The sequence below is a fragment of the Phacochoerus africanus genome, chromosome 3, assembly GCF_016906955.1.
Source record: "Phacochoerus africanus isolate WHEZ1 chromosome 3, ROS_Pafr_v1, whole genome shotgun sequence".
Taxonomy (NCBI): Eukaryota; Metazoa; Chordata; class Mammalia; order Artiodactyla; family Suidae; genus Phacochoerus; species Phacochoerus africanus.
The window spans coordinates 176842484-176867790 of NC_062546.1; the positions used below are offsets into that span (position 1 = coordinate 176842484).

General features: G+C 42.5%; 1 protein-coding gene across 1 annotated transcript; it reads right to left on the reverse strand.

Moving 5' to 3' along the window:
* Window positions 1–2789: 2789 nt before the first annotated feature.
* Window positions 2790–25139, reverse strand: C3H2orf80 (chromosome 3 C2orf80 homolog). The gene is made up of 8 exons (XM_047770478.1): window positions 25029–25139; window positions 23030–23111; window positions 20958–21040; window positions 18907–18994; window positions 18454–18525; window positions 7410–7497; window positions 6728–6849; window positions 2790–3240 (listed from the first exon to the last, which is right to left on the reverse strand). Exons 1-8 carry the CDS (start codon window positions 25067–25069, stop codon window positions 3232–3234), a joined length of 585 nt encoding a protein of 194 aa, XP_047626434.1. The 5' UTR covers window positions 25070–25139; the 3' UTR covers window positions 2790–3231.
* Window positions 25140–25307: the final 168 nt, after the last annotated feature.

Below are 25307 nucleotides of genomic sequence, written 5' to 3' on the forward strand. Positions count from 1 at the left end.
ATATATATAGACACATAGAACTTTGAGTTGCTGGTGAAAAGCAACTCATTTTGAAATTAACCACATTTTGTCTTGACAGCAAACACTTCTCCTTGGGCTAAAAAGAAAGAGATCTCCTAAGACTCTATGAGATGCTCTAAGAGCAGGGAAATACATAGGATCCTCCCATTCCCCTCTCCCCACAAACCCATCCTCTAAGCTTGCTTTTTGTTTTCAAAACTAGCATATTTTGAATATTGAAAAAATTAATATTTTAATTTTAATATTGAATATTAAATATTTAATATTGAATATTAAATAAATATTTCAATTTTAATATTGAAAAAATTAATATTGTTAAAATGGCCATACTACCCAAAGCAATCTACAAATTTAATGTGATCCCTATCAAATTACCCATGACATTTTTCACAGAACTAGAACAAATAGTCCAAAAATTTATAGGGATCCATAAGAGACCCAGAATTGCCACAGCAATCTGAGGAAAAAAACAAGGTAGGAGTCATAACTCTCCCAGACTTCAGACAAAACTGCAAAGCTACAGTAATCAAAACAGTGTGGTATTGGTACAAAAACAGATATATGGATCAATGGAACAGAATAAAGAGCCCAGACACTTACAGTCAATTAATCTTTGGCAAAGGAGGCAAGAATATAAAGTTGGAAAAAGACAGTCTCTTCAGCAAGTGCTGCTGGGAAAATTGGACAGCTGCATGTAAATCAACAAAATTAGAATACACACTCACACCATGCAAAAATTCTCTGACATATATCATACAAATATTTTGATAGGTCAGTCTCATAAGACAATAGAAATAAAAATAAAAATAAACCAATGGGACCTAATCAAACTTAAAAGCTTTTGCACAGCAAAGGAAACCATAAACAAAATGAAAGACAACCTATAGCATGGAAGAAAATATTTGCAAATAATGCACCAGCAAGGGATTAATCTCTAAAACATACAAACAACTCATACAACTCAACCACAAAAAACAACCCAATCTAAAAATGGGCAGCAGACCTAAATAGACATTGCTCCGAAGAAGACATGGATGGCCAATAGGCACATGAAAAAAATGCTCAGCGTCACTAATTATTAGAGAAATGCAGATGAAAACTACCACCTCACATCTGTCAAAATGGCCCTCATTAATAAGTCTACAAGTAGCAAATGCTGGAGAGGTATGGAAAAAAGGGAACCCTACTACATTGTTGGTGGGAATGTAAATTGGTACAACCACTAGGGAAAACAGTATGGAGGTTCCTAAGAAAACTAAAAATAGAACTACCATTTGATCCAGTAATCCCACTCTTGGGCATATATCCAGACAAAACAAGAATTCAAAAAGACACACACACCCCTGTGTTCACTGCAGCACTATTCACAATAGCCAAGATGTGGAAACAACTTAAATGTCCATTGACAGATGAATGGATTAGTAAGATGTGGTACATATATACAGTGGAATACTACTCACCATAAAAAAGAACAAAATAATGCCATTTTTAGCAACATGGATGCAACTAGAGATTCTCATACTAAGTGAAGTAAGTCAGAAAGAGAAAGACAAATACCATATGACATCACATATATGTGGAATCGAAAGTATGGCACAAATGAACCTATTTACAGAACAGAAACAGACTCAGACATAGAGAACAAACTTGTGGTTGCCAAGAGGGAGAGGGGAGGGAGTGAGTTGGACTGGAGTTGGGTTAGTAGATTATTACATTTAGAATGGATAAGCAATGAGGTCTTACTGGATAGCACAGGGAACTATATCCAATTTCCTGGATAGACCATGATGGAAGGTAATATTAAAAAACAATGTATATATACATATGACTGAGTCACTTTGCTGTACAGCAGCAATTGGCACAACATTGTAAACCAAGTATACCTTAATTTAAAAAACGCAAAAACAAAAAAAAGAAGAAATACACACACACCCCCAAACTAGCATCATGATTTGCATGAGTTTTCTCACCCTGAAGCATCACTGTTTCATAGGACTCAGGTGACTGCTTCAAATGCTTTTTCCATTGCTGCTAACCTACTGATTTAGAAGCACTCCTTGGATATGCAGCAGGAGAGGATGACTTTGGTCCCCAATTCTTTTGTCATCCTCTGTGTATGTAGAAAGAAAAAAATGTTCCGTTGCAACTAGCAGAGCTAGATGAGAGAAAACTAGGCAGAATTGCATGAAGCTAGACAGGGACCAGAGGATCTTCTAGTGTGCAGGGCTACTGGTAAACCTTAGTTACAGCCATAATTAAACCAGTATGGAGAAGGCTGCCTTGGTCCCCTCAGTCACCATACCATCAGTTTCAGCAAAAGTCAATGAGCCACACACCAGTTTTGGCACATTTAAAGTAAACCATTCCTGAGTTCCCATCGTGGCACAGCAGAAACAAATCTGACTAAGAACCATGAGGTTGTGTGTTCGATCCCTGGCCTCGCTCAGTGGATTAAGGATCTGGCATTGCCCTGAACTCTGGTGTTGGTCACAGATGTGGCTTGGATCTGCCGTTTCTGTGGCTGTGACGTAGGCCAGCAGCTGTAGCTCTGATTGGACCCCTAGCCTGGGAACCTCCATGTGCTGTGGGTGTGGCCCTAAAAATAAATAAGTAAAGTAAACCATTCTGCAAAAAGATGACACATCAAAATCTGAAGATGGTATAATTTATTCCCACATTCATTTGGTCACATCGTTACTACACCTATTTATAAGCATAGCTATGTGTCTAATCAGCATTTTTGGAAAGGTGATGAAAGACTACACCAGTTTTTCTTTTGATGCTTTATTGAAATGTTTAAATGTTTCCGTATGAGAATATACTAAAGACAATCAATGACAGGTCAATTTTATTTTGGATTGAATCTTTGGAAAACTACCTCCTACTCTAATATTCTGCAATGTTCAGTGCTAACCTTTTGTAAAATGTGCTACAAAGCCAGCCTGGCCTGAGATGGGAATAGTATATATTCTCCACATCCTCCAATCACAATGAAGTAGTATAAGATACATACTTTTTTTTAACCACAATATAGCCAAACAACATGATTCTAAGAGAAAAAAGCTCACCATCCAAATAACATTTCAATGCACTTTGTATCAGAAACTAATTGCAAAGAAAATATTCCGGCAAGAGTCGCAATTCTAACATGATGGTTTTTTCCTCTCCCAGAGATTTTATTGTGAACTCTCATGGTGCAATTCCAAGTTGCTAAGTCACCTGCAGAATAAAAAGATGATGTTGGTATCAAGCACATTAATTTGACATGGAACAGACATCAGCTTTCAGGCTACAGGGAGATAACGTCAAATAGCAGATGCTAAGTAACTGACAAAGATGAATTAAAATACAAGTGGGGAGTTCTCGTCGTGGCGCAGTGGTTAACGAATCCGACTAGGAACCATGAGGTTGCGGGTTCGGTCCCTGCCCTTGCTCAATGGGTTAACGATCCAGCATTGCCGTGAGCTGTGGTGTAGGTTGCAGACGCGGCTCGGATCCCGCGTTGCTGTGGCTCTGGCGTAGGCCGTGAGACCCCTAGCCTGGGAACCTCCATATGCCACAGGAAGTGGCCCAAAGAAATAGCAAAAATAAATAAATAAATAAAATAAAATAAAATAAAAGTGGGTACAAAAGAATTTCCATAGACCTGATCTCAGACCTTTGGAAATTGAGTTATGTTTCTCAACTAAATACAATATATAATCCCATATTGGATCATAAGCAGAAGGTAAAAATGTATAGAAAATAAAATTATTGAGTCCATTGACAATAGTATTTGGTCAATTGATAAAACTGATAGACAGTAGATTAAAGTATCACTGTTAGATTTTCTGAGGTTGATAATCATACTGTGATAATTTAAGAGGATGGCTGGATTCTTGGGAAGTTCATTCTGAAGTATATTGGGTAAAATAATATGGTGTATATAACCTCAGATGGCTCATAAAAATATGTATATGTATCTATATACAGAGAGAAAGAGAAACAAAGAGAGATTGAAGAAGAGAATGAGAGAGTGAGATAGAGACAGAGAGAAAAATGGTAAAGATACTGAAGTAAAATGTTATATTAACCACTGCTGAATCTGAGTAAAATGCATATGAGGGCTCTTTGTACTATTTTTGCAACATATCTCTAAGCTCAAAATTATTTCCAAATAAAAATGATAATAAAAGTAATACTTCTTTTCACTAACCACTCCCAAAGCAAATCATTTTTTTTGCCCCTTAGCAGTTGTGTATTGTGCTTGTACCATATTATCTTGAATATTTTTATGTACTGCTTTGAATATAAGACAACTTAAACTTCTGTTACACTCTCTCCATTTCTGAGAGGGGAGCGTTGACGTCTCCAACTCGGATAGTGTGGTCATCTGTTTCTCCTTGTAATTCTCTTAGTTTTTACCTCATGTAGTTTGATGCTCTGCTGTTTGGTGCACACATACTAAGGATAATTATGTCTTCTTGGAGAATTGACCCCTTTATCATTACGTAGTGCCCTTCTTTTCATCCCTGATACATTTCCTTGCTTTGAAGTCAGTTCTATTCAAAATTAATATAGCTTCTTTTCTTTCTTTTGATTAGTGCTAGCATGATTTATTTTTCTCCATCCATCAATCGGTATGGACAGGGCACAGTGGTTTGAAAGCACTCACCTAAGGACCATTCACTCACTGCCACTAATCAACAATAATTACTGAATGTTACTGCCTGCAAAGCACTTTATATACATGTGGGAAGTAATAAGGGAATAAAAGATCTGCTTCCATCAAGAAGCCAGCGGTCTTCAATGGTTATGGAAGAAACCATACAGGGGGAGTTCCTGTCTTGGCTCAGCAGAACCAAATCTGACTAGCATCCATGAGGACACAGGTTCAATCCCTGGCCTTGCTCAGTGGGTTAAGAATCCAGCATTGCTGTGATCTTCCATGTAGACGTGGCTAGGATCCTGCATTGCTGTGGCTGTGGTGTAGGCCAGCAGCTGTAGCTCGGATTCAACGCCTAGCCTGGAAACCTTCATATGCCGCGGGTGCAGCCCTAAAAAGACAAAAAAAGAAAAAAGAAACCACACAGGGAGTGAAACTATATTTTGAAAATAACATACTAATGAGTAACCTTGAGAGCTAAATTTTCAGTACATAGAGTGCATAGATAAACCTCAGGGGGCTATGAACCACTGTTTCAGAGATCTCTATTCATGATTAAGTTTAAAGTCCAGATTATCTGTGTGTGTGTGTGTGTGTGTGTGTGTGTGTGTATGTGTGTGTTATTTCTGGAGTTGATCTTTTTTAAAATTATTTTCTGTTGTTTTGTTTTACTGTCTAAAGCTTGCTATCTCCAAACTCATATTTTAAAAACTAATATCATCTTACTTCAAAAAAGATCTTTAGTTACAAAGATATGGTTTGAGAAAAGCTATACCTCCAAGTTTCATTATAGCAAATGCCTTTAAAAGAAAACTCGATATAGTAAATATTTCCTAATAGTGTGAATGCTTTGTTACTAGAATAACACATATGAAATCCCTGATGTGACCAAAGATTTCAAGCAGTTCTTAAAGCATTTGCCATAATAAGGTTACATTTTTAATCAATCCATAGTTTGCTTTCAGAAAACCTGAATAAATCCTGAGCCCTGAGTGGCCCAGTTTATTCAGAGATTCACATTTTAAAAATGCATAATAAAAGAACCAAACTTTTTTTGGCTGCACCCGTGACATGCAGACGTTCTGGGCCAGGGGTTGCACCTGCACCACAGCTGCAACACAAGCCAGAGCAGTGACAACACCAGATCCTTAACTTACTGAACCAACAGGGAACTCCTTAGAGGAAGCAAACTAAATAAAAAGGAATTTCAATTTTCCCTTGTACTTCTTGAGGCAAATCCAATTCATATCCCAGTGATTCTGTTTTCACAATTCCCCTTTCTCGTTTCCCTTTCCTTTTAACCATCCAGAGTCTCTCATTCAATAAAACCTTAAAATATCCCAGCCAGCCAGCCTGGACAATTTTCTGATTCTCTCCCAGCTCAGCTTTTATTATGCTGACATCTTGGTCTCTCTGACTTCTTTTAAAATTTCCCTTTTACTTTTCAGATTACAACTAAGAGCCCAGAGCTGGACCAGCAAAGAACCCTCCTTCCTTTCTCCTTCCTTTCCAGCCCTGTGCATTTCTGACCATTCTCTGAATTCGGCAACATAAATGTCCCAGGAATCAGATGCACAAGGCAGAGGTGGCAGTGATGCACAGCCAGCAAAGATAAAATTCTCATTAGTGAGAAAGGGACCGAGAATAGGAGTGTCTGATGCAGACATTAATAAAAATCCTCTCTCAACACACTTATTTGAATCAACAGAATAATAGCTGATTAACTATGGGGGATATTTCTCAAATGTGAAAATGATAATAATGGTCAATATTTATTTAGGGTCAATATTTGCCTCATCTCTTAACATGCATAATATCAGTTAATCATTTCAACAACCTTAAGAGGTAAGCACCATTAGTCTCCCCACTTTGCAGAGGAGGAAACTAAGGCCCAGAGAGGTTAAGCCACCTGCCTGAAGTCACAGAGCCAGTAAACAGTGGGCTTTAGTTTCAAACCCAGAGCATCTAATTCCCAAAGGCTAGACTGTTCACCACAATGTAAGTCAAATTCTCCCAAAACACCTGGTATCATTTTGGTTCAGTTTGGATTTTTGGACTTACTTTGTTCTTAGGCTGTGTGTTCAAAGACAATTTTTTGGATGATTTCCATTCCATGGCATTTGCTCTCCTCGTAGAGCCGCTGGTGGCATTTTTATTCGTTGCTCCCCTTCCTAACTTGACACCTAAAAACACATGTAGTAATCATATCTGTATTAAAAACATTTTTTTTTGTCTTTTTGCCTTTTGTAGGGCCTATCCTGCAGCACATGGAGGTTCCCAGGCTAGGGGTCTAATCAGAGCTGTAGCCACCGGCCTACGCCAGAGCCACAGCAACACCAGATCTGAACCGCGTCTGCGACCTCCACCACAGCTCACGGCAATGCCGGATCCTTAACCCACTGAGCAAGGCCAGGGATTGAACCTGAAACCTCATGGTTCCTAGTCAGATTGGTTAACCACTGAGCCACGATGGGGACTCCCTAAAAACATTTTTTAAAATGAGTCCATCCGTGGTTTTAGATTCTTCCCTTCTGGAATGCTTTGCTTCCATCACCAAAGAGTCTGAGAAATGACTTCCTTGATTTTGATGATGGAGAAAAACCCAAGTCGTAAATGCTCCTGATGCTTTTAAATTCAACCAGCCAGAAAGATGGTATTGCCATAACAACTTTGACCTTTCTTTGTGAGCTCACCTCCTAGTTTTACTTAAATTTCTCTAAGCGATGGAAGTAAACAGGCTTACTCTGTTTGCGGGCATATTCTGCTGCTTTGGGTGCTGTCAACATGGCAAAAGGGTGCAAGGAGAGGCGGAAGGGTGGAGCTCGGGGAACCTGAAAGGAAAACAGGCTTACTTTTTTTTTTTTTTGTCTTTTTGCTATTTCTTGGGCCGCCCCTGCGGCATATGGAGGTTCCCAGGCTAGGGGTCGAATCGGAGCCATAGTCACCGGCCTACGCCAGAGCCACAGCAACGCGGGATCCGAGCCACGTCTGCAACCTACACCACAGCTCACGGCAACGCCGGATTCTTAACCCACTGAGCAAGGGCAGAGACCGAACCCGCAACCTCATGGTTCCTAGTCGGATTCGTTAACCACTGCGCCACGACGGGAACTCCCAGGCTTACTTTGAAAAGCTGCCCCCATTCCATGCTGTTAGCACCTGCTGGTTATTACACTTGTTTCAGAACTGGGCTTGTTTATCCAACCCATGGTCCCTATGCATTGCTAGCCGTTGAGGCTCATTTCACGGGTCCCACACCTTCCCACACTGCTGTTCTTTGCTTAGAAGGCCTTTTCACACACTGATGCTCATGGTTCCCGTTACCCGGAATGGCCTTTTCCTCCTCTTCTGCCCAGAAGCTCCTACGTTTCCTTTGAGATATGGCTCAAATTTCACCTTTTCTGAGAAATGGGTCCATCTCCCCACCATCCCTCTCCGGTGCTGGCCCCTCCACCCCCCCAAGGCTGAATTTTCCGCTCACTCATCTGTGAACCAAAGCACATTTCACATGAAACACCCCAGTGTCTTAAAGTGAGCTATACCCTGCTGTCTGCTGCAATGCCCTGGCAGCTTCCTCAAGGATTGCCTCTTCCATCATTCATTCATTCAACAAATTCCCAGTGAGCAGCTACTGTGGGCCAGGCCCTGTTTTATGAGCTGTGGTTAGTAAGACAGACCAGATTCCTGCCTTTGGGGGGCTGAGTGAGGAGAAAAAAAACAATCAACTACCAGGGTAATCATATATTGTGGCAGTTCATCAGTGAAACAAGGGGATATGCTAGCAAGTTACTGGGCAGCCAGTCACTTCAGACAGAAAGGACAGACAACATGAGTTAAACAATAAAAGAGGTGGTGTTCTCTTTACAGACCTCTGTTTCATAGCCACCTCAGCTGGGACACTTCTAGATTTGACCTCGGTCCTTTATTCAAATGGCGCACATATTTATTGAGCGTTTATATCATGTTCAGCATTGCGAAGTATTAAACAAAAGCATGAATGATGGCTTCTAACCTTGAGAAGTGCGTAATCTATTCAGAAAGATGAGCTTAACTCTCAGAAAGTAATTGAAAGTAGGCTCTGTATCAGTGTGTGGAGTAATGATGGCTGAGAGAACAGCCCAGCAGGATGCTGTCTACCAGGCGTAAGAGAAAGAGAACTGGCTCCTACAGCCTTCTCTCTTTTTTTTTGTCTTTTTTTGTCTTTTTGCCATTTCTAGGGCCGCTCCCATGGCATATGGAGGTTCCCAGGCTAGGGGTCGAATTGGAGCTGTAGCCACCGGCCTACGCCAGAGCTACAGCAATGCAGGATCCGAGCCGGGTCTGTGGCCTACATCACAGCTCAGAGCAACGCCGGATATTTAACCCACTGAGCTAGGCCGGGGATCGAACCCACAACCTCATGGTTCCTAGTCGGATTTGTTAACCACTGCGCCACAACAGGAACTCCCTCGTACAGCCCTCTTGATGGACTTCTGCACTTAGGAGACTCAAGACAGGCTTTTCAGGCTCCAGTTTCCTGCCCATTGGGAAAGAAAGAACCCGAGGAGTTTAAAGGTCACTTCCAGCTCACGTGTTCTATGAGTCCTGATAATCTGATGACTCACACAAACAGCTAACATATCTTCCAGTGTGGTTTATATTAAAAAGTAATTTTTTATGGCTGCACCCATAGCATATGGAAGTTCCCAGGCAAAGGATTGAATCCAAGCCGCTGCTGTGACCTTCACCGACCGGCGCCACAGCTGGGCAATGCTGGATCCTTTAACCCACTGCACTAGGCAGGGGATCAAACCCACGCCTCAGTAGCAGCCTGAGCAGCTGCAGTCAGATTTTTAACCCGCTGCACCACAGCAGGAATCCTGAAAAATCATTTTTAAAGCGGGATGAAATCGAAATCCTAAACCTAGAATTAATCATATGCTGTTGTGTGTGTGTGTTATGCACTGTTGGAGAAAGTATAAATAGATTTAACTTTTCTGGAGGGCCATTTGGCAATACATACCAAACTTTAAAATATGCCTAATACTTTTAGGAATGAATCCCAAGGAGATAATCAAGCATAGGTATTATTTTAGGATAAACTAAATTATGCTGCAGTTATTTTAAAAAGCCTCAAATCTCAGTGTATTAAAAAAGATTTATTCCTTCTCCCATGACCTGATCATAGGAGGTAAGGCCTTATGACCTCCTTATGGTCACTCAGGGACCCAAGTCACGTGGAAACATGGGCCACTCTTGACGCACGATTCCATGATCAAAAGAACAGAAGATAAGACTGAGAATCAAGTACTGGTCTGCCCAGAATATCACAAGTCACCTTGCTGAGGACATTGGCCAAAGCATTAGGAAAGCCATGCCTGACTCAAAAGTTAAGAAAGTTCAGTCCTGTCATGTGCCTGGGAGTAGAGAATTTGCCTACTTGTGAACTGCCTTAAGGACCACTACAAGTGTTAAGCCATATGTACGAGGTTATCACTTAAAGTTGCTGTCCACTGCAGGTCACAGTCTTAAGTCTAGAATTAAGTAATCCAGGCCTAGAACAGCTGCTCTAGGAAGTCATCAAGAACCTAGGCCCTTCCTAGCTTCTCCCTTCATCATCCACAGTTTACAGCTTTCATGCTAATGATCACAATACGGCTGTTCTACCTCTAGCCATCACATCTGAGTTTCAGGCAGAGGGTAGGGGGAAAGATAACCATAGCTTTCCTGGGAGTTTTATCCACACATCTTCCACTTATGTATCATTAACCAGAATTGGGTCACAGCCAGCACTACTGTAGGAGACTTTGGGAAGGTAGTGAGGGATTTTCTTTTCTTTTTTCATTTTACTTTATTTTAAAATTTTTTTTTCAGGTGCTCTTTTTTTTTTTTTTTTGTCTTTTTGGGCTGCACCCACAGCATCGGGAAGTCCCCAGGCCAGGGGTCGAAACAGAGCTGTAACTGCTGCTCTACACCACAACTCACAGCAGCACTGGACCCTTAACCCACTGATCGAGGCCAAGGATCGAACTACCATCGTCATGGATCCTAGTCAGATTCGTTTCCGCTGAGCCACGAAGGGAATTCCTCATGTGTTCTTTTTTTTTTTTTTAACTTCATACTTACTTATGGATATCTTCATTGTGTCACGGTAAAAGCATTCTTGCAATTGTTATTTCTCGATTCAAGACTTATTGAGTGCTAAATTACATCCCAAACACATTCCACAGCAATTTCTTCTACCTGGAAGGGGGAGGAGGCGCTCACAGGGGGATGTGTAAAGGCCCGGAGGCGCTCACACAGAAAGGCCAAGGCAAGGGATGCATCCTAAAGGGATGAAGAGCATAGTAGGATCTTCACCTGCTTTGAGCAGTAACTTATTAAAACATCATTTTGGTCTCACTCACATGGAGGGTGAAGCATTTTGATCCTAGATGTGAAGGTAATTGAACATATGTTTAGGACAATCACATTTTCCAAAGTAAAAGCAAAGCATGTTGTCTCGAAAAGCAGTTTGTACCTGTCCAAGAAATTTTGCAAATGTGATTGGGATATTGCAAAATCATATTTTCTAAACATTTTAGTGTTTATGTTGAAAAAGGGCAAATTTGAAGTGGGAAGAGTACTGAAAAATCTAGGACTTGATGGATGATATCCTATAGCAGTTTTTCTAAAAATTGAGACTCCATATAAATAAAAAAGAAAAAGACAAATGACCCAACAAGAAATGGACAAAGATTTCAATGGGCACTTTACAAAAGAAGAAAAAAACAGGGAGTTCCCTTTGTGGCGCAGTGGTTAACGAATCCGACTAGGAACTATGGGTTTGCAGGTTCGGTCCCTGCCCTTGCTCAGTGGGTTAACGATCCGGCGTTGCCGTGAGCTGTGGTGTAGGTTGCAGATGCGGCTCGGATCCCGCATTGCTGTGGCTCTGGCGTAGGCCGGTGGCTACAGCTCTGATTTGACCCCTAGCCTGGGAACCTCCATATGCCTCGGGAGCGGCCCAAAGAAATAGCAAAAAGACAAAAAAAAAAAAGAAGAAGAAGAAGAAGAAGAAAAAAAAGTGTGCATAATTCCCGCTGGCCTTCAGGGGAAGGTGAAGTAAGACCACAGTGTACACTTAAAAGACTGACAAACTTTAAAAAGCCCCCCCCCAAAAAGAAACCTTTAAAAAGCCGAAAAACATCATGTTGATAACAACCAGATAATCTATATTACAGATAGAAGCGTACATTGGTACAATTATTTTGAAAAATAATTTGGCTTTTAAAGAGCTGAAGGAGTTCCCGTCGTGACTCAGCGGTTAGTGAACCAACTAGCATCAATGAGGATATGGGTTCCATCCCTGACCTTGCTCAGTGGGTTAAGGACCTGGCATGAACTGTGGTACAGGTCGCAGACGTGGCTCGGATCCCGCATTGCTGTGGCTGTGGCGTAGGCTGGTGGCTACAGCTGCAATTAGACCCTTAGCCTGGGAACCTTCATATGCCTCGGTTGCAGCCCTGAAAAGGCAAAAAGACAAATAAATAAATGAATAAATAAAGAGTTGAAGATGCACATACCCTGTGACATGGCCATTTCACACGGAGGCATACGCCATGCAGAAGCGCTTTACTAGGCACCAAAAGACATATAAAAGAGATAATCCAAATGTCTAAAGCAGAAAAATACATGAATAAATTGTGGCATATTCCGCCAGTGGACTACTACCTGCGGTGAAATGTACAACAAGATGGATGAGCTTCTGCAAAATAATGGTGAGTGAAAAAAGAAAACTAAAGAATAATACCTTTACTTCATTTCATTTATACTGCTTCATATATACGTACTGCTTTTATTTCATTACATACAATTCAAAGAACATGGAAAACTAAACAATATCTAGATTAGAAATGCTTAGGTGGTAAAGCTACAAAGAGGATGATAAACATATAATCTGAGATAGTAACATATAATCTGAGATAGTAATCTGGGATTGAGGCCCAATCCCATTGAGCCTGCTGTGGCTCAATGAGATTGGCAGCGTCTCTGTAGCACCAGGTCACAGGTTTGATCCCCAGCCTGGCACAATGGGTTAAAAAGAATCCAGCATTGCTGCAGCTGCAGCATAGGTGGAAACATGGCTCAGATCTGATGCCCAGGAATTCCATATGCCTCGGGGCACCCAGAAAAGAAAAGAAGAAAAAAAAGTAAGATAGTAGAAACCTGGGGCAAAAGGAAGAATGTGGGATTGGAGAGGATACAAAGAGAGCTTCAGAACTGTTAGCATCCCATTTCACACACTTGGTAGAGTTGCTTATTTGCTTGGTCTTCATGCTTTAAATATATATTTTAAGTTTTCTTTGGGACATAACCGTTCCTGAGGGGAGTGGAGACAGGGCATAGTGGAAATGAATCCGACTAGGAACCATGAGGTTTCGGGTTTGATCCCTGGTCTCGCTCAGTGGGCTAAGGATCTAGCATTGCTGTGGTTGTGGCGTTGCCCAGCAGCTGTAACTCTGATTGGACCCCAGTCTAGGAACCTCCATATGCCGTGGGTGGGGCCCTTAAAAAAAGTAAAAAAAATTTAAAAAAAATAACTGATATTGAAAGCCTGTCTTTTAATCCCTCATCATGGAGATCTGTCAGTACTGAGCTTTTGGTTAAACCTAGGTCCCTCCCCCTATCTTGAAAACACTTGTGCACTTCTGTGCAGTTCAGACCGAGTCAGCATCCTTCAAGAAGACACTCAGATTATTGGAGTCAGTGCCTGGTGGCCGGAGCTGCAGAGGTGTGTGAGGGTGAAGGATGGGCTTGCTGCAGAGACCAGGCTGCTATGGATGGCCTCCTGTGGATAGGAGGAGGGCGGCTGGCCAGCCTGAGTGAGGGTGAGTTTGGAAATAATAGTACTAATATTGCGGGGCCTCCGGTGCCAGCAGTTTAAAATTGAACAGGACCTCTTATATTTATCTGAAGCTAATTGCAAATAACCCGCGTTTGTGTGAGACCCGAGTTAAATTTTTATTTCATGGGTCTAAATTCCTTAGCAGAAAAATGGCGCCCTCTGAGCAAAAAAACCAGCTTCCTCTCAAGGGCAGAGCGTAAAGCTAATAGGATTGAACAGTACTGGGTCCATGAGGCCTTTCTGTCACCAGGTGGCAGCAAATAGTGCTGAAGAAAGCTATCAAGCCCACACACACTGTACCCATGTGGTACCAAGTGGTCAATTCTAGCAGCCAGAAATCTACATAATCTGATTAGAATTCAACAGGGTTTTAAGCTCTAGCTTGGAAAGGATTTCAGCTGTTGCTTAGGAGACATTTTATCTGAAGGAATTAAAGGTCATTCAGATACGTGTAGCAGTTAGAGAAGAACTTTTGTTAGTAACGATTTTTTTGAAGAGTAATGATTTTTTTTTTTGAACAACCACACCTACTAGTTAAAACCATTTTTGGAAATCCCAAAGGAATGTCTTAAAATAGCCCTTACAATTTAATATTTGAAATGCGACCTTTCCGTGATGAGGTCCTGTTAATTCCTTATTTAAGATGCAGAAGGGGTGCTGGAGTAGAGCTGAGAAAGAGAAAGGCCTGCACTAACATCCTTGAGGCAGGGAGGAGCTTGTGAGGTCCATGTGGGCAGAAGATTCTCAGATGCTTATATGTGCAGCTCAAATCAAGTCATACCCTTTGTGATAATTTGTTGTCTTGAATAGGCAACGTTTATATTGGATACAAACTATTGGTTATAATGGATGTGTGATGAGTTATTTAATTTTTGAATATTTAGAGATGATTTTGCCTTTTAGGGTACATGCGGCAAGGCTGAAAGACATTTTTGCTGGTCATATCTGAAGTAGGGGTGGGAAGCTATTGGCATCTAATGGGTAGAGGCCAAGGATGCTGCTAAACATTCCCACAATGCACTGGACAGCCCTGACTCCACTCCTACACACACGGCAAAGAATTATCTGGTCTGAAATGCTGAGAACCCCTGATTTAGAGGAATATAGGGGTAATCAGATACATTCCCTGCCCCTGAGTGCCAGAACCTTAACCATAGCTATTATAACTCACCTCATTTCCCATGGCAACCCCATCTTCTGGTCCCTATTTTTACAAATGAAAGTGAGGCTGATAGAGCAGCATATGGAGGTTCCCAGGCCAGGGGTCTAATCGGAGCTGCAGCCAGCCTACACCACAGCCACAGCAATGTAGGATCTGAACCACGTCTGCAACCTACATCACAGCTCATGGCAAAGCAGGATCCTTAACCCACTGAGCAAGGCCAGGGATCAAACCCGAAACCTTGTGGTTCCTAGTCAGATTCGTTAGCCACTGAGCCACAACGGGAACTCCAGAAGCACAGGATTATTCTTATAGCTGGTGGAGCTGAGGTTCAAATTCAGGCAACCTGACTCTAGAATCCTCATGCCTCACCCACAAACTATCTTTCATATACAGGACACTCATATCCTATAATGACAAACAAACACAGATTTATGAAGGAAACCCTTGAAACTGAGTCCCCCTAACACTTAGTTCCTCAGCTGAGTTTATGACTAACCTCTCTATTCAAAAGGTTATTCCTTTTCTTGGCCAATACCTGTTCCCCTCAAGACTGAGGACTGTCAAAGGAAAGGGGGAATGGAAAGCAAGCGTGACTCTGCGGGGCCTTCCCAGGTATAAAGGCCTTTCTGTGTCCCCTGTTTCTTGTTTGTGGGAAAAAGGTTTCACTTCCTAGACCTTCCCCAAGTTCCAAAGGGCAGATGCAAACTGTTACTTATTAAAGGAGTGCAGGAAGGCAGGAAGAAACAGCAGTGCAGCCTGGGCCCTGGGCCTGGTTCCTCCAGGGATGGGCACTACAATTTGATCCAGATCTCTGAGTTCTGCAGGAACCCAGAAGGAGGATGGTAATTTCAGGCTGAGTACAAGTCTGGGGAGCCCAGGCTGGTTGGAACCAGAAGGCTGATAATTGACATTTCTGGAAAACCATCCAGGTACCTTCTCACCAAGCAGTCAAAGAAGGGCTACACGCCCTGCGGCCCTCCCCTCCAAATTTTGCCCATAAAACCTTTTTTCCTGAAACCCACTGGGGAGTTCAGATCTTTGGAGCTTGCTTGGCTCTGCAATAAACTTTTCCAGTCCACTCTAAACAGCATGGCTGTTTTGGCCCTTTTTTTTTTTTTTTTTGTCTTTTTGCCTTTTCTAGGGCTGCTTCCCTCGGCAAGTGGAGGTTCCCAGGCTAGGGGTCTAATCAGAGCTGTAGCTGCCGGCCTACACCAGAGCCACAGCAACGTGGGATCCAAGCTGCGTCTGCGACCTACACCACAGCTCACAGCAACGCCCGATCCTTAACGCACTGAACAAGGCCAGGGATAGAACCTGAAACCTCATGGTTCCTAGTCGGATTCGTTAACCACTGTGCCATGACGGGAACTCCTGTTTTGGCCTTTTTAATGAACCTGGTTCCTCTGAGGTACTTGGACACCATGTTTGCAAGCCTTCTGGATGGATAACCCCGGAGAGACTGGAGGGCTTCACAGCTTCATTCTTTCCTGGATGGGATTTTTCCGTATTTGCTCTCTGTCCACTTGCATTGAGACCAACCAACCAGAGTGCCTGGTGCCTGCCCTAGACCTCCCCAGGCCCCAGAAGAGAAGGGTGAGAACACGTGATGTCTGAAACAGAGGGGCCTGGGCTCAGATATTTATGTGTCTCTGTTGGGGTGAAAGTGGTTTGAGGAAAGGTGAGAGGATGGAAGCCTGGAAGGGAGAAAGAAAAAACAAACAGGAATGAAGCAGCATGGTTTGCTTGGCTCTCTAAGAACACAAAAGAACTGGGCTTTCTTTAAAAGTCAAGAACAGCTTTGTCTCTGAGGAACACTGGGCTTGGGGTGGCTTATACCTCAACCAAGGTCAGGTGCAGTATAAGATATAAGCCATCTTATCTGACCTTCTCACCCTTAATCCCCTGTACCCTCCACTATATCAAATGAATGAATGAATGAATGGTTAGAGTTGAAACCAGAGTGATCAGAGAGGAGGGGCTGGTTTCCTCTGTAGTCAAGGAAACTTGCGTCTCAGGATCAGGCCAGGTTACACAGGAATTAAGTGAGTGGACCGCTGGATTCAGTTACAACACTTCTGAGTCAATGCTTGACTCTTAAGCTGGTCCTGGTGGACTCCTGGCTTTATATGACCCCACCGCTTGCAATATGTCTGCAGGTAAAAGAACAAGAGAGGCAGGTGTGCTGTGGCCAGAGCCCCGGCCCTGCCCTGGCCTCCCTTCCCGGGTGGGGGCATCGAAAGGGACCGAGTGAGCAGCTGTGACAGTGTGAACAGAATCCTCTGTGAGGGTGGGGTTCTCCCGGTTTCCCCCGACTCCCTCTGCACACCAGCCCTGCCCACGCCACCTGCCCTTTCCCCTTCCCGTTTCCCCTTTTGCTATCAAGACGGAAAGGGATCAGTAGGTAGCTCACCTCTAAATAGAAGCCCATACTTTTTTTCTTTTTATTTAGGGCTGCACCCATGGCGTATGGAGGTTCCCAGGCTAGGGGTTGAATCGGAGCTGCACCTACCGGCCTACATCACAGCCACAGCAAACGTGGGATCAGAGCCGAGCCTGCAACCTACATCACAGCTCATGGCAACAGCAAATCTCTGACCCACTGAACGACAGGGATCAAACCTGTATCCTCATGAATACTAGTCGGGTTCATTACTGCTGAGCCACAACGGGAACTCCTGGGAGTCCATACTTTATATGTTTACTAAACATTCATACTTCCATAAATAATAAAACCTGAACTTGTTGTAAAGATCATTCAGAACAGTCCATTTAAAAAAAATTTTTTAAAAATTAAAAAAAAATTTTTTTTTGGCTGTGCTTACAATGTGTATAAGTTCTCAGGCCCGGGATCAAACCTGAGCCATAACAGTAAGCCAAGCCACAGCAGTGATAACACAGAATCCTTAACCTGCTGCAGGACAAGAGAACTCCAGAATACCCCATTTTTAAAAAATCAATATATGGAAGCCCAAAGAAGGAAAAAGACCTGGTCAGAACTCAGCCCGGGTCTCTGGACTCCCAGATTTTTACTGCTTCTACTGTACTGATTTCCAAGTAGTCTTGTGGGAAGGAGATGCGGCCTCAGTAAATTAGATAATTTAACATGAGAAGGAAGCCCACAGTATTTTGTGGGTTTTTTTTAGGGCCACACCCACAGCATATGGAGGTTCCCAGGCTAGGGGTCAAATCAGTGCTGTACTCACCGGCCTACACCACAGCCATAGCAATGCAGGATCTGAGCTGCGTCTTCAACCTACTCCACAGCTCATGGCAGCGCCAGATCCCTAACACACTGAGCAAGGTCAGGGATTGAACCTGCATCCTCATGGATACTAGTTAGATTCATTTCTGCTGCGCTGCGAAGGGAACTCTGGAAGCCCATAGGTGTTGTCCTCATTCTGGAAGTTATAGTACATCATACAAGAGGAGCGCTTGGATTTGCCAGAGCCATAGTATAGAAAATGTAAGGGAGAAATTCTGTTTGTTAGCAGCACAGGCAGAATCTTGACTCCAAGGCTGGGGCTCTCTTGGCTCCCTCTATTAGGCCTTACGTAAAATGCATTTGTTACTGTGAATATAGTTCTCTACATAAGGAAAACACCTTACATTTATTACCCAAGTAAGATATCCCTACAGCTGGTTGTGTACATTTTACAGACAGCTGTTATTCCATGCCTGAAAATGTAGCATTATGAATTAATGAAATAAAGAAATTCTCTCTAAAATTCCCTTTTATTGATGGTCTCAGGTCATCCCTACCTTGGCAGTTCCATAACTGGCAGAAGCATCAGCCCCATAAATTTTAAAGACTTCCTCAATTGGGATACTGTTCTGTTAAACAACAATAACAATAAAAAAATGTATTATCAGATCATGGCTTTTCTTTTATTACAAAACAAAACTATTTTAGCTCTGGTACATTCAGTACCATGCCTGGAGAACATGGGTACCCAACAAATAACTTCCATATAAATGGATAAATCAGAGTATCCTAATTATTTATGTGTTATTTCCCCCCCTTAAATGTTTTCACAATGCAATGCAGAAGTCAGTCTTTTTATTAATCTTCAAAAATGAAGAAATTAATAAATTTTAGTAAATTCTAAATTTTTAGAAACATTGGTTGAAAAGTAAAATAAATATTCATTAATATACAAATGCACTTTGTAGATACAAAATCTCCAGATATGCAAATAATGGTCTTTTCCTTACCATTAAGATTCCAGCATAAGATGATAAAATCATTGCTTCTCGTTCTCTGTGGTTTGGATATATGGGTCTACCCCGAAATGGCATTTTCCTAAGGAGGAATATGAATAAATAAGAAGGGGGGGGGGTTATTTTTGTTCTTTTTGACACATGCTAAGGTTGTGACGATAATCAGAAGTAATAAGTGTCAATGGCTGTGTGTCATGTGTTTATTCGCAAAACTGATACGATTAATCCATCATCAGTTAAGTATACCCTTCGAATTTGGAATCTTCCAACAGTAGCGATGAATTTGCACTCATCTATCCATGTTTCTGCAACTATCAAACACTGGCAGACTGGCCACTATTGTGGACAATTATGGTTTCCTGTTCTTGTGGCAGTTTGCTGGGGGTAACTGCTTCATCCCATTGTAAGCCTATACATTTCTAGGGAAACTGACAACACCTTAGAATCCAAGGATGGAGAACATACTGTGGACTAAGGTAGTCAGTGTATTCTGTCCCCAACTCCACCCCAGATAAGTCAGAGCAAACAGAGCCATTAAGACACAATTCTGTGACTTAAAAAATTCCTGGAGTTCCCATCATGGCTTAGTGGTTAACGAACCTGACTAGAATCCATGAGGACACGGGTTCCATCCTGGCCTTGCTCAGTGGGTTAAGGATCCAGTATTGCCACGAGCTGTGGTGTAGGTCGCAGGTGCAGCTCTGATCCCACCGTGGCTGTGGCTGTGGCGAAGGCTGGCAGCTACAGCTCCAATTCGACCCCTCGTCTGGGAACCTCCATATCCCTCGGCTGCAGCCCTAAGAAGGCAAAGGAAAAAAAAATCCATTCTCAGGAGTTCCCTGGTAGTCCAGTGGTTAGGATTCAGTGCTTTCACCACTGTGGCCCAGGTTCACCCTCTGGTCTGGGAACTGAGATTCTCACAGCAAGCTTTGGCATGCCATGGCCAAAAAGAAAAAAGAAAAAAAAAATCCATTCCACCCTGGCCTGGATGTTGTGAGAAAGTGGGCTGGAACTATGAATCGTGTCCACCCAGATGAAAAAGCAAAGAGATAGATCCTGGTGATCTGGTTTGAGTTTTGAATTAAGCCATGCCTAGTGGACCTACCCATAGATTTTTCAGAGGCAGTAAATCAATCCTTCCCCCTTCTCTATCTCTCTCTCTCTCTTTTTTTTTTTTTTTGCTTAAGTCTGTTCAAACTAGATTTTCTGCTTATTACAACTACATGCTGCTGTTAACTGATACAACTATCCAGGACCAGGTGTGTATTCTAAAGCCATGGAACAGAAACAACTGGCCTCTGGAATAAGCCATTCAGTCCTGGCGTCATTAGTTTCATGTTCTTCCCAACTGAGTGGCTCTGCCTGGCACACATGGAAGAAGATGCCAGTAATTTTGAGAAGGATTCAAACAGCTGTGATTCTAACTGCTCCGTTCAGGTACCCATCAGGTTAAATGCTTAAGAAGTTGTGTTTGAAAGTCCTTAGGAAAAGGTTGCAACCTTTAACCAGGAAATTGACCATTAAAAAAAAATCGAGACATGTATACAATAAAGCAGAGTTCTATGCAAGAAAGATGTGCATCTGACAGAAACCAATTAACAGAGATGCAAAATATGTCAGCAACATATACAACTTCTTTGAATTGATGACCATGGGGTTTCTAGCTGGAAAGAGAGATTCACCCAGCAGTATTTTCAAATCAGAGTGCCTCCTGGTGAAAGATGCCAGAGAGAACTTCCCCTGTCATCACTCAGAGTCACACATTAAAACAAGACAAAACGGAGTCCCCATCGTGGCTCATCAGGTGAAGAACCCCATTAGTATCCATGAGGATGTGGGTTTGGTTCCTGGCCTCACTTAGTGGGTTAAGGATCCGGTGTTGCCATGAGCTGCAGTGTAGGTTGCAGATGCGGCTTGGATTTGGTATTGCTGTGGCTGTGGTGTAAGCCAGTGGATACTGCTCCGATTCAGCCCCTAGCCTGGGAACTTCCATATGCAACAGGTGTGGTTCTAAAACAAAACAGAACAAAAACTCTTCAACTTACACTTCCTCCCATTCCAGCCAAGTTAAATCTTCTGAGTGATCCACCCATTGCAAAGCAGCACTGATGGCCAGGTCATAGTGTGCCTGGAAGCAGGAAGCACAGGGAGCAAGGGAGTGGGCTGAGGCATTGGCCAAAAGCATGCCCTGGACCCAATGACAGGGGCACTGCCAAGCCTATTCTACTCTTTTGTCATGTCCACAGCGGGGAGGGCCATCAGCTGTGTCCAGTAACATGATGCTCAGACAGAAATAACTAGCATTTTTCAGGCATGACATTTACCTCCCACTAGAGCAGTTTGTGTGTGTGTGTGTGTGTGTGTGCACACGCGCACGCGTGTGCGCGTACAGACCAAAAATGAAAGAATAGATTCATGGAAAGAACTCTAAACTAGGAATAAGGGAATCTAGGTTCAAATATTGCAACAGCTCGTGGTACTATATTCTTGGGTGAGCAACTGATGTTCCCTGGGCCTCAGTTTCTTTGAATTATAACATAGAAAAAAGTGGAGTTCCCTGGACCTGGCCTTGTCACTTGTGGCTCAGGTTCAATCCCTGGCCTGGGAATTTCCTCATGCCACAGGTGCAGAGAGAAAATCAAAAAAGAAAATGAAGACAGTGAAGGTGAAGGAAGAGGGACATAGAGACCAATTTCAGAAACACACTCGGGGCGGGGGTGTCTACCCGGGGAGCTGGGGGACTCCCAGGAGGCTTCAGAGCTGGGGTTTGAAGGATGCGGAGAATTTCCAGAGGTGGAGAAGGGCTTCCCAGGTAGAGGGTCCAGCAGAGGTGAGAACTGGACGTAGACCAGGTTAGGTGACTTGCTAAGAGTCTCCTATGCAGGAAAAAGCTAGGACAAGTTGGAATGCTCACTCCTTTCCTACCAAACACATTTGCTGGTGATTCCTAAGCATACTCCCTGGTTATCTATCAAAACAGTCCTTCTTTCCTCCCGATCCCCAACTCCAGAAAGGGGAAGATCAGTTTTGGTTTTGTGTTTTTCGATGGGTTCCAAGGCTTTATCTAACTCTAATATTCTAATCATACAACAATTACATTGTTTGCAGTGCAATTATAGCAGGGTGGTTATTTCTTTCAGGGACTAAACCAAACCTGAAAGAGGGAAAGAAGGAAGAGAGGGATGGAGGGAGGGAGGAAAGAGGGAGGGAGGGAGGGAAGGAGGAAGGAAGGCCGGGAGGGGAGGAGGGACTGTGATCACTTGTTGAAACGGAATCCAAAGATTGTTGCCTGGACCGGGAGCACTAGCCTCATTGACTTGCTCATTAGAAATGCATATTCCCAGCCCCACCCCAGACCTCCTGAATCAAACCAGTCTTGTAATGAGATCTCATTAAAATTTAAGAAGCACTTATCTAATTGATTTAATTTCTCCATTTCATACATGCACAGGGATGTAACTTAGAATGCCAAGCCTTAACTGCTCCTTCAACTCCGGGGAGATCAGACAGGATGGGGAGAGGGGAGGGGGGCAAGTGATACTTTCTTCCTCATTGGGGCCCAAAGAGTGAATGGGTAGCATAGAAAAGCTGAGGGCTCACTAATCTCTTTTGAATTAGATCTTTACACAGTTCCCTTAATGTATGTGATGTGAACTTTCATTACAGAACATGAATCTGAGTTTCAGCATGCAGAGCAATAAAGTTTAGGATTAATCACGTCTTTGGTTTTCTCCATTAATGAAAATGTTTTTAAAAATGATTATGTTTGAGAACTACATGAGAGTTAATCTCCACAAAACGTTTTAAACATTATGTACATCATAATTAATCTTGTACTCATTTTGCTTTTTAATGTGCCACAGCTGCGGCAACCCTGGCTCCTGAACCTGCTGTGCCGCAGCGGGAACTCCCTCGTGACTTTTATTTTCCCATTCTTTTTGCTTTCAGTTTAATGAGTTGAAAAGACCACATGGACAATCCTAGGATGAGAAGATGAGGACGCGGACCTTCTGGGGGATCTAGATTAGCCTCGTTTATGATAGACATTACGTCCTTGTTCTGTCCCCTTAATACACACGTGACAGACGTGACTCACGGCAGCAAGAACTTTCTTTACCATATCATCTAGAAAAGTGAGTTGTCTTCTTCCTTTTGGATCAAATTCATTCTCCCGGAGTCTGATGCCAATATAATCTCTCCTTAAAAGCAAGAGAGCAGAACAGAAGAAAGGGTGAGGGAAAAAATGTAATTGCAATGTATACATGTAAGGATAACCTGACCCCCTTGCTGTACAGTGGGAAAATTAAAAAAATTATAAAAAAAAAATAAAGTACACTAATATATGTTTTCTTGAAAAAAAGAAAAAAAAAAAAAAAGCAAGAGAGCAGGATTGAACCAGTGGGAATGTCTCAGAAGCTCCGTCTACAGACGATTCCTTCCCAATCCCGCCCTCCTCCACCAAATAGAAGAAAAGTCACCCATGGCTCTTGTAGCTGAATGAATATTCATTTTGATTTAAACAGCCATTCTGCAACCCTGCAGGTGTAAAGTATCTAAATTTAGTGAAAAATCACATTTATCGAAATATAAACTCATGTGGAACAGAGTCTCTAGGAAAGCAGGGAGTATGATAAATTCCCATAAGCAGAGCAGATTGTACAAAACCGAAGGGCTTGAGAACCACTGTTTAAAATAAAGATTCCCTTGCTGCCCTTGCTAAACTCAGGCAGAATGTCCAGAGTCGATAAATTCCAGATATATGCCATTCCACACAGATATGCTCTTTGGCCCGAAGACTTTTTTCCCCATTAGAATGCAGATACCCTTAGGAGGAGTTATGCATAAAAACATATTAGTGATTCCACTTTACTGAATCTTACCAGGTCCTTTCCTAATGGACCTTTAATCAGAGGAGGGGAGAATATGGCCCTGAAAGGTGAGCAGAAAGGGTGTTACCCTGGGAACGTTGGGAAAAGGCACTGGATGTAGGCAAAAGGACTCCTGGGTCTCCAAGGTAGATCTCACAATATTTTGTTAGGACAAGTTCTGTTTGTCAACGTCTTTACCAAACACTTTGAGCAAGTTCCTGTACTGGGGATAAATTTGCTTTTGGTTTCTAAAAGCTCTTCTTCTGAGTCATTAAGATATTCTAGATTGCTGAAAATTCTTGAAGTTTTGTTTTGGAATTCCAAAACATCTTATTGAAAGTAGCTTAAATGGATTCTTTGGATGTAAAATGAATTTATATCAGTTTTGAAATTCTAGTTCTTTGGATGAGATATGCAGAGAAATTGGAATTCATAATTATGGTTTGTGCTTTATTAGGCTGGCCTCCAAAAACATACATGTAAACATATATGAATTCATAACAGTTTACTGCAGCATTTCTTAAGGACTTGTTAAAAAACAATTACCTTAGTAGGCAGAGAAAGGACATTTAATGGGGACTGTGATATGGTCTCTGATAAAAAGTGTCTAATTGTACTATAGTCATGAAATGAAACATAACCTTTTTTCCTTCTTATAGTACAGTCTGTGATTTTCACCAAACTGTTAACAAAGTACCAAGTCAAAGAAAAGCTGCTATGGGAGAAAAACATTTTCACGGGAAAACTTAATGTTTTCTTCATGTGTTTAAAAAATTCAAATGGCAAAAAAAAAAAAGAAATTCAAATGGCAAAAAGTGGAGATGAATCATTTAACCAGTAAGATGGACAATAAAAGAAGCAGAAGCTGCAGCTTAAATGCTGGGCCCCTGGGTACCTTTTCCAGAAATCTCTCCTATACCTTTTTACCAGCCAGGCCCATTCAAAGGCATACCTTGCCCAGTGCAGGCTGGGGCTGTGGACTCAGATCTTAGGCTCTAGAATGGGGATGCCTCGGATGTGCACGCTGCTGGCAGAAACATCCTGCCAAGATTCAGCATCCTGCTTAGGACCACATGTGAGGCCTCTTGGGCAGGAGACAGAGGCCAGATCATCTGAATTTCTCTTAGAGCCCAGACACAGATTCTCCCTTCGGCTTTTACCCACCCCTGCAATATCCAGCCCATCTATGACATAATACCCATCAAATGCTGAGTGTCATAAATGAAAATTTTCCTCAATCAGACTTACAGGAGCTTTTTAATTTCCTTCTTTAGGAGCCTTCTTTCCATGTTAAAGGCTTGTCCAGCTGAGCAGGTATATGCAGTTGCACTGCACCTGTTATCCTTTGGAAAGACCCAGCCTCTCCGAGCCTGGAAGCTACAGCAGCGAATGGGAGAGAATCTGAGTTAGGGATGCTATCACTCCTAATACCAGTCATGGAGTCCTAAGCTCTGGAAGGGATCTGAGAGTGTGCAGGCCTCTTGCCAGCAGGTACCAGGTCAGAAGGCTGTCTGGAGGCCAGTACAC

Excerpts from the sequence above, each read along its gene's own strand:
- C3H2orf80 (XM_047770478.1), bottom strand. The coding sequence starts at position 25,069 with ATGGAAAGAAGGCTCCTAAAGAAGGAAATTAAAAAGCTCCT. Across the intron at positions 23,112-25,028 it reads AAGGAAATTAAAAAGCTCCT|GAGAGATTATATTGGCATCA; the intron begins GTAAGTCTGATT and ends CTTGCTTTTAAG. Across the intron at positions 21,041-23,029 it reads TCACTTTTCTAGATGATATG|GCACACTATGACCTGGCCAT; the intron begins GTAAAGAAAGTT and ends TCCTGCTTCCAG.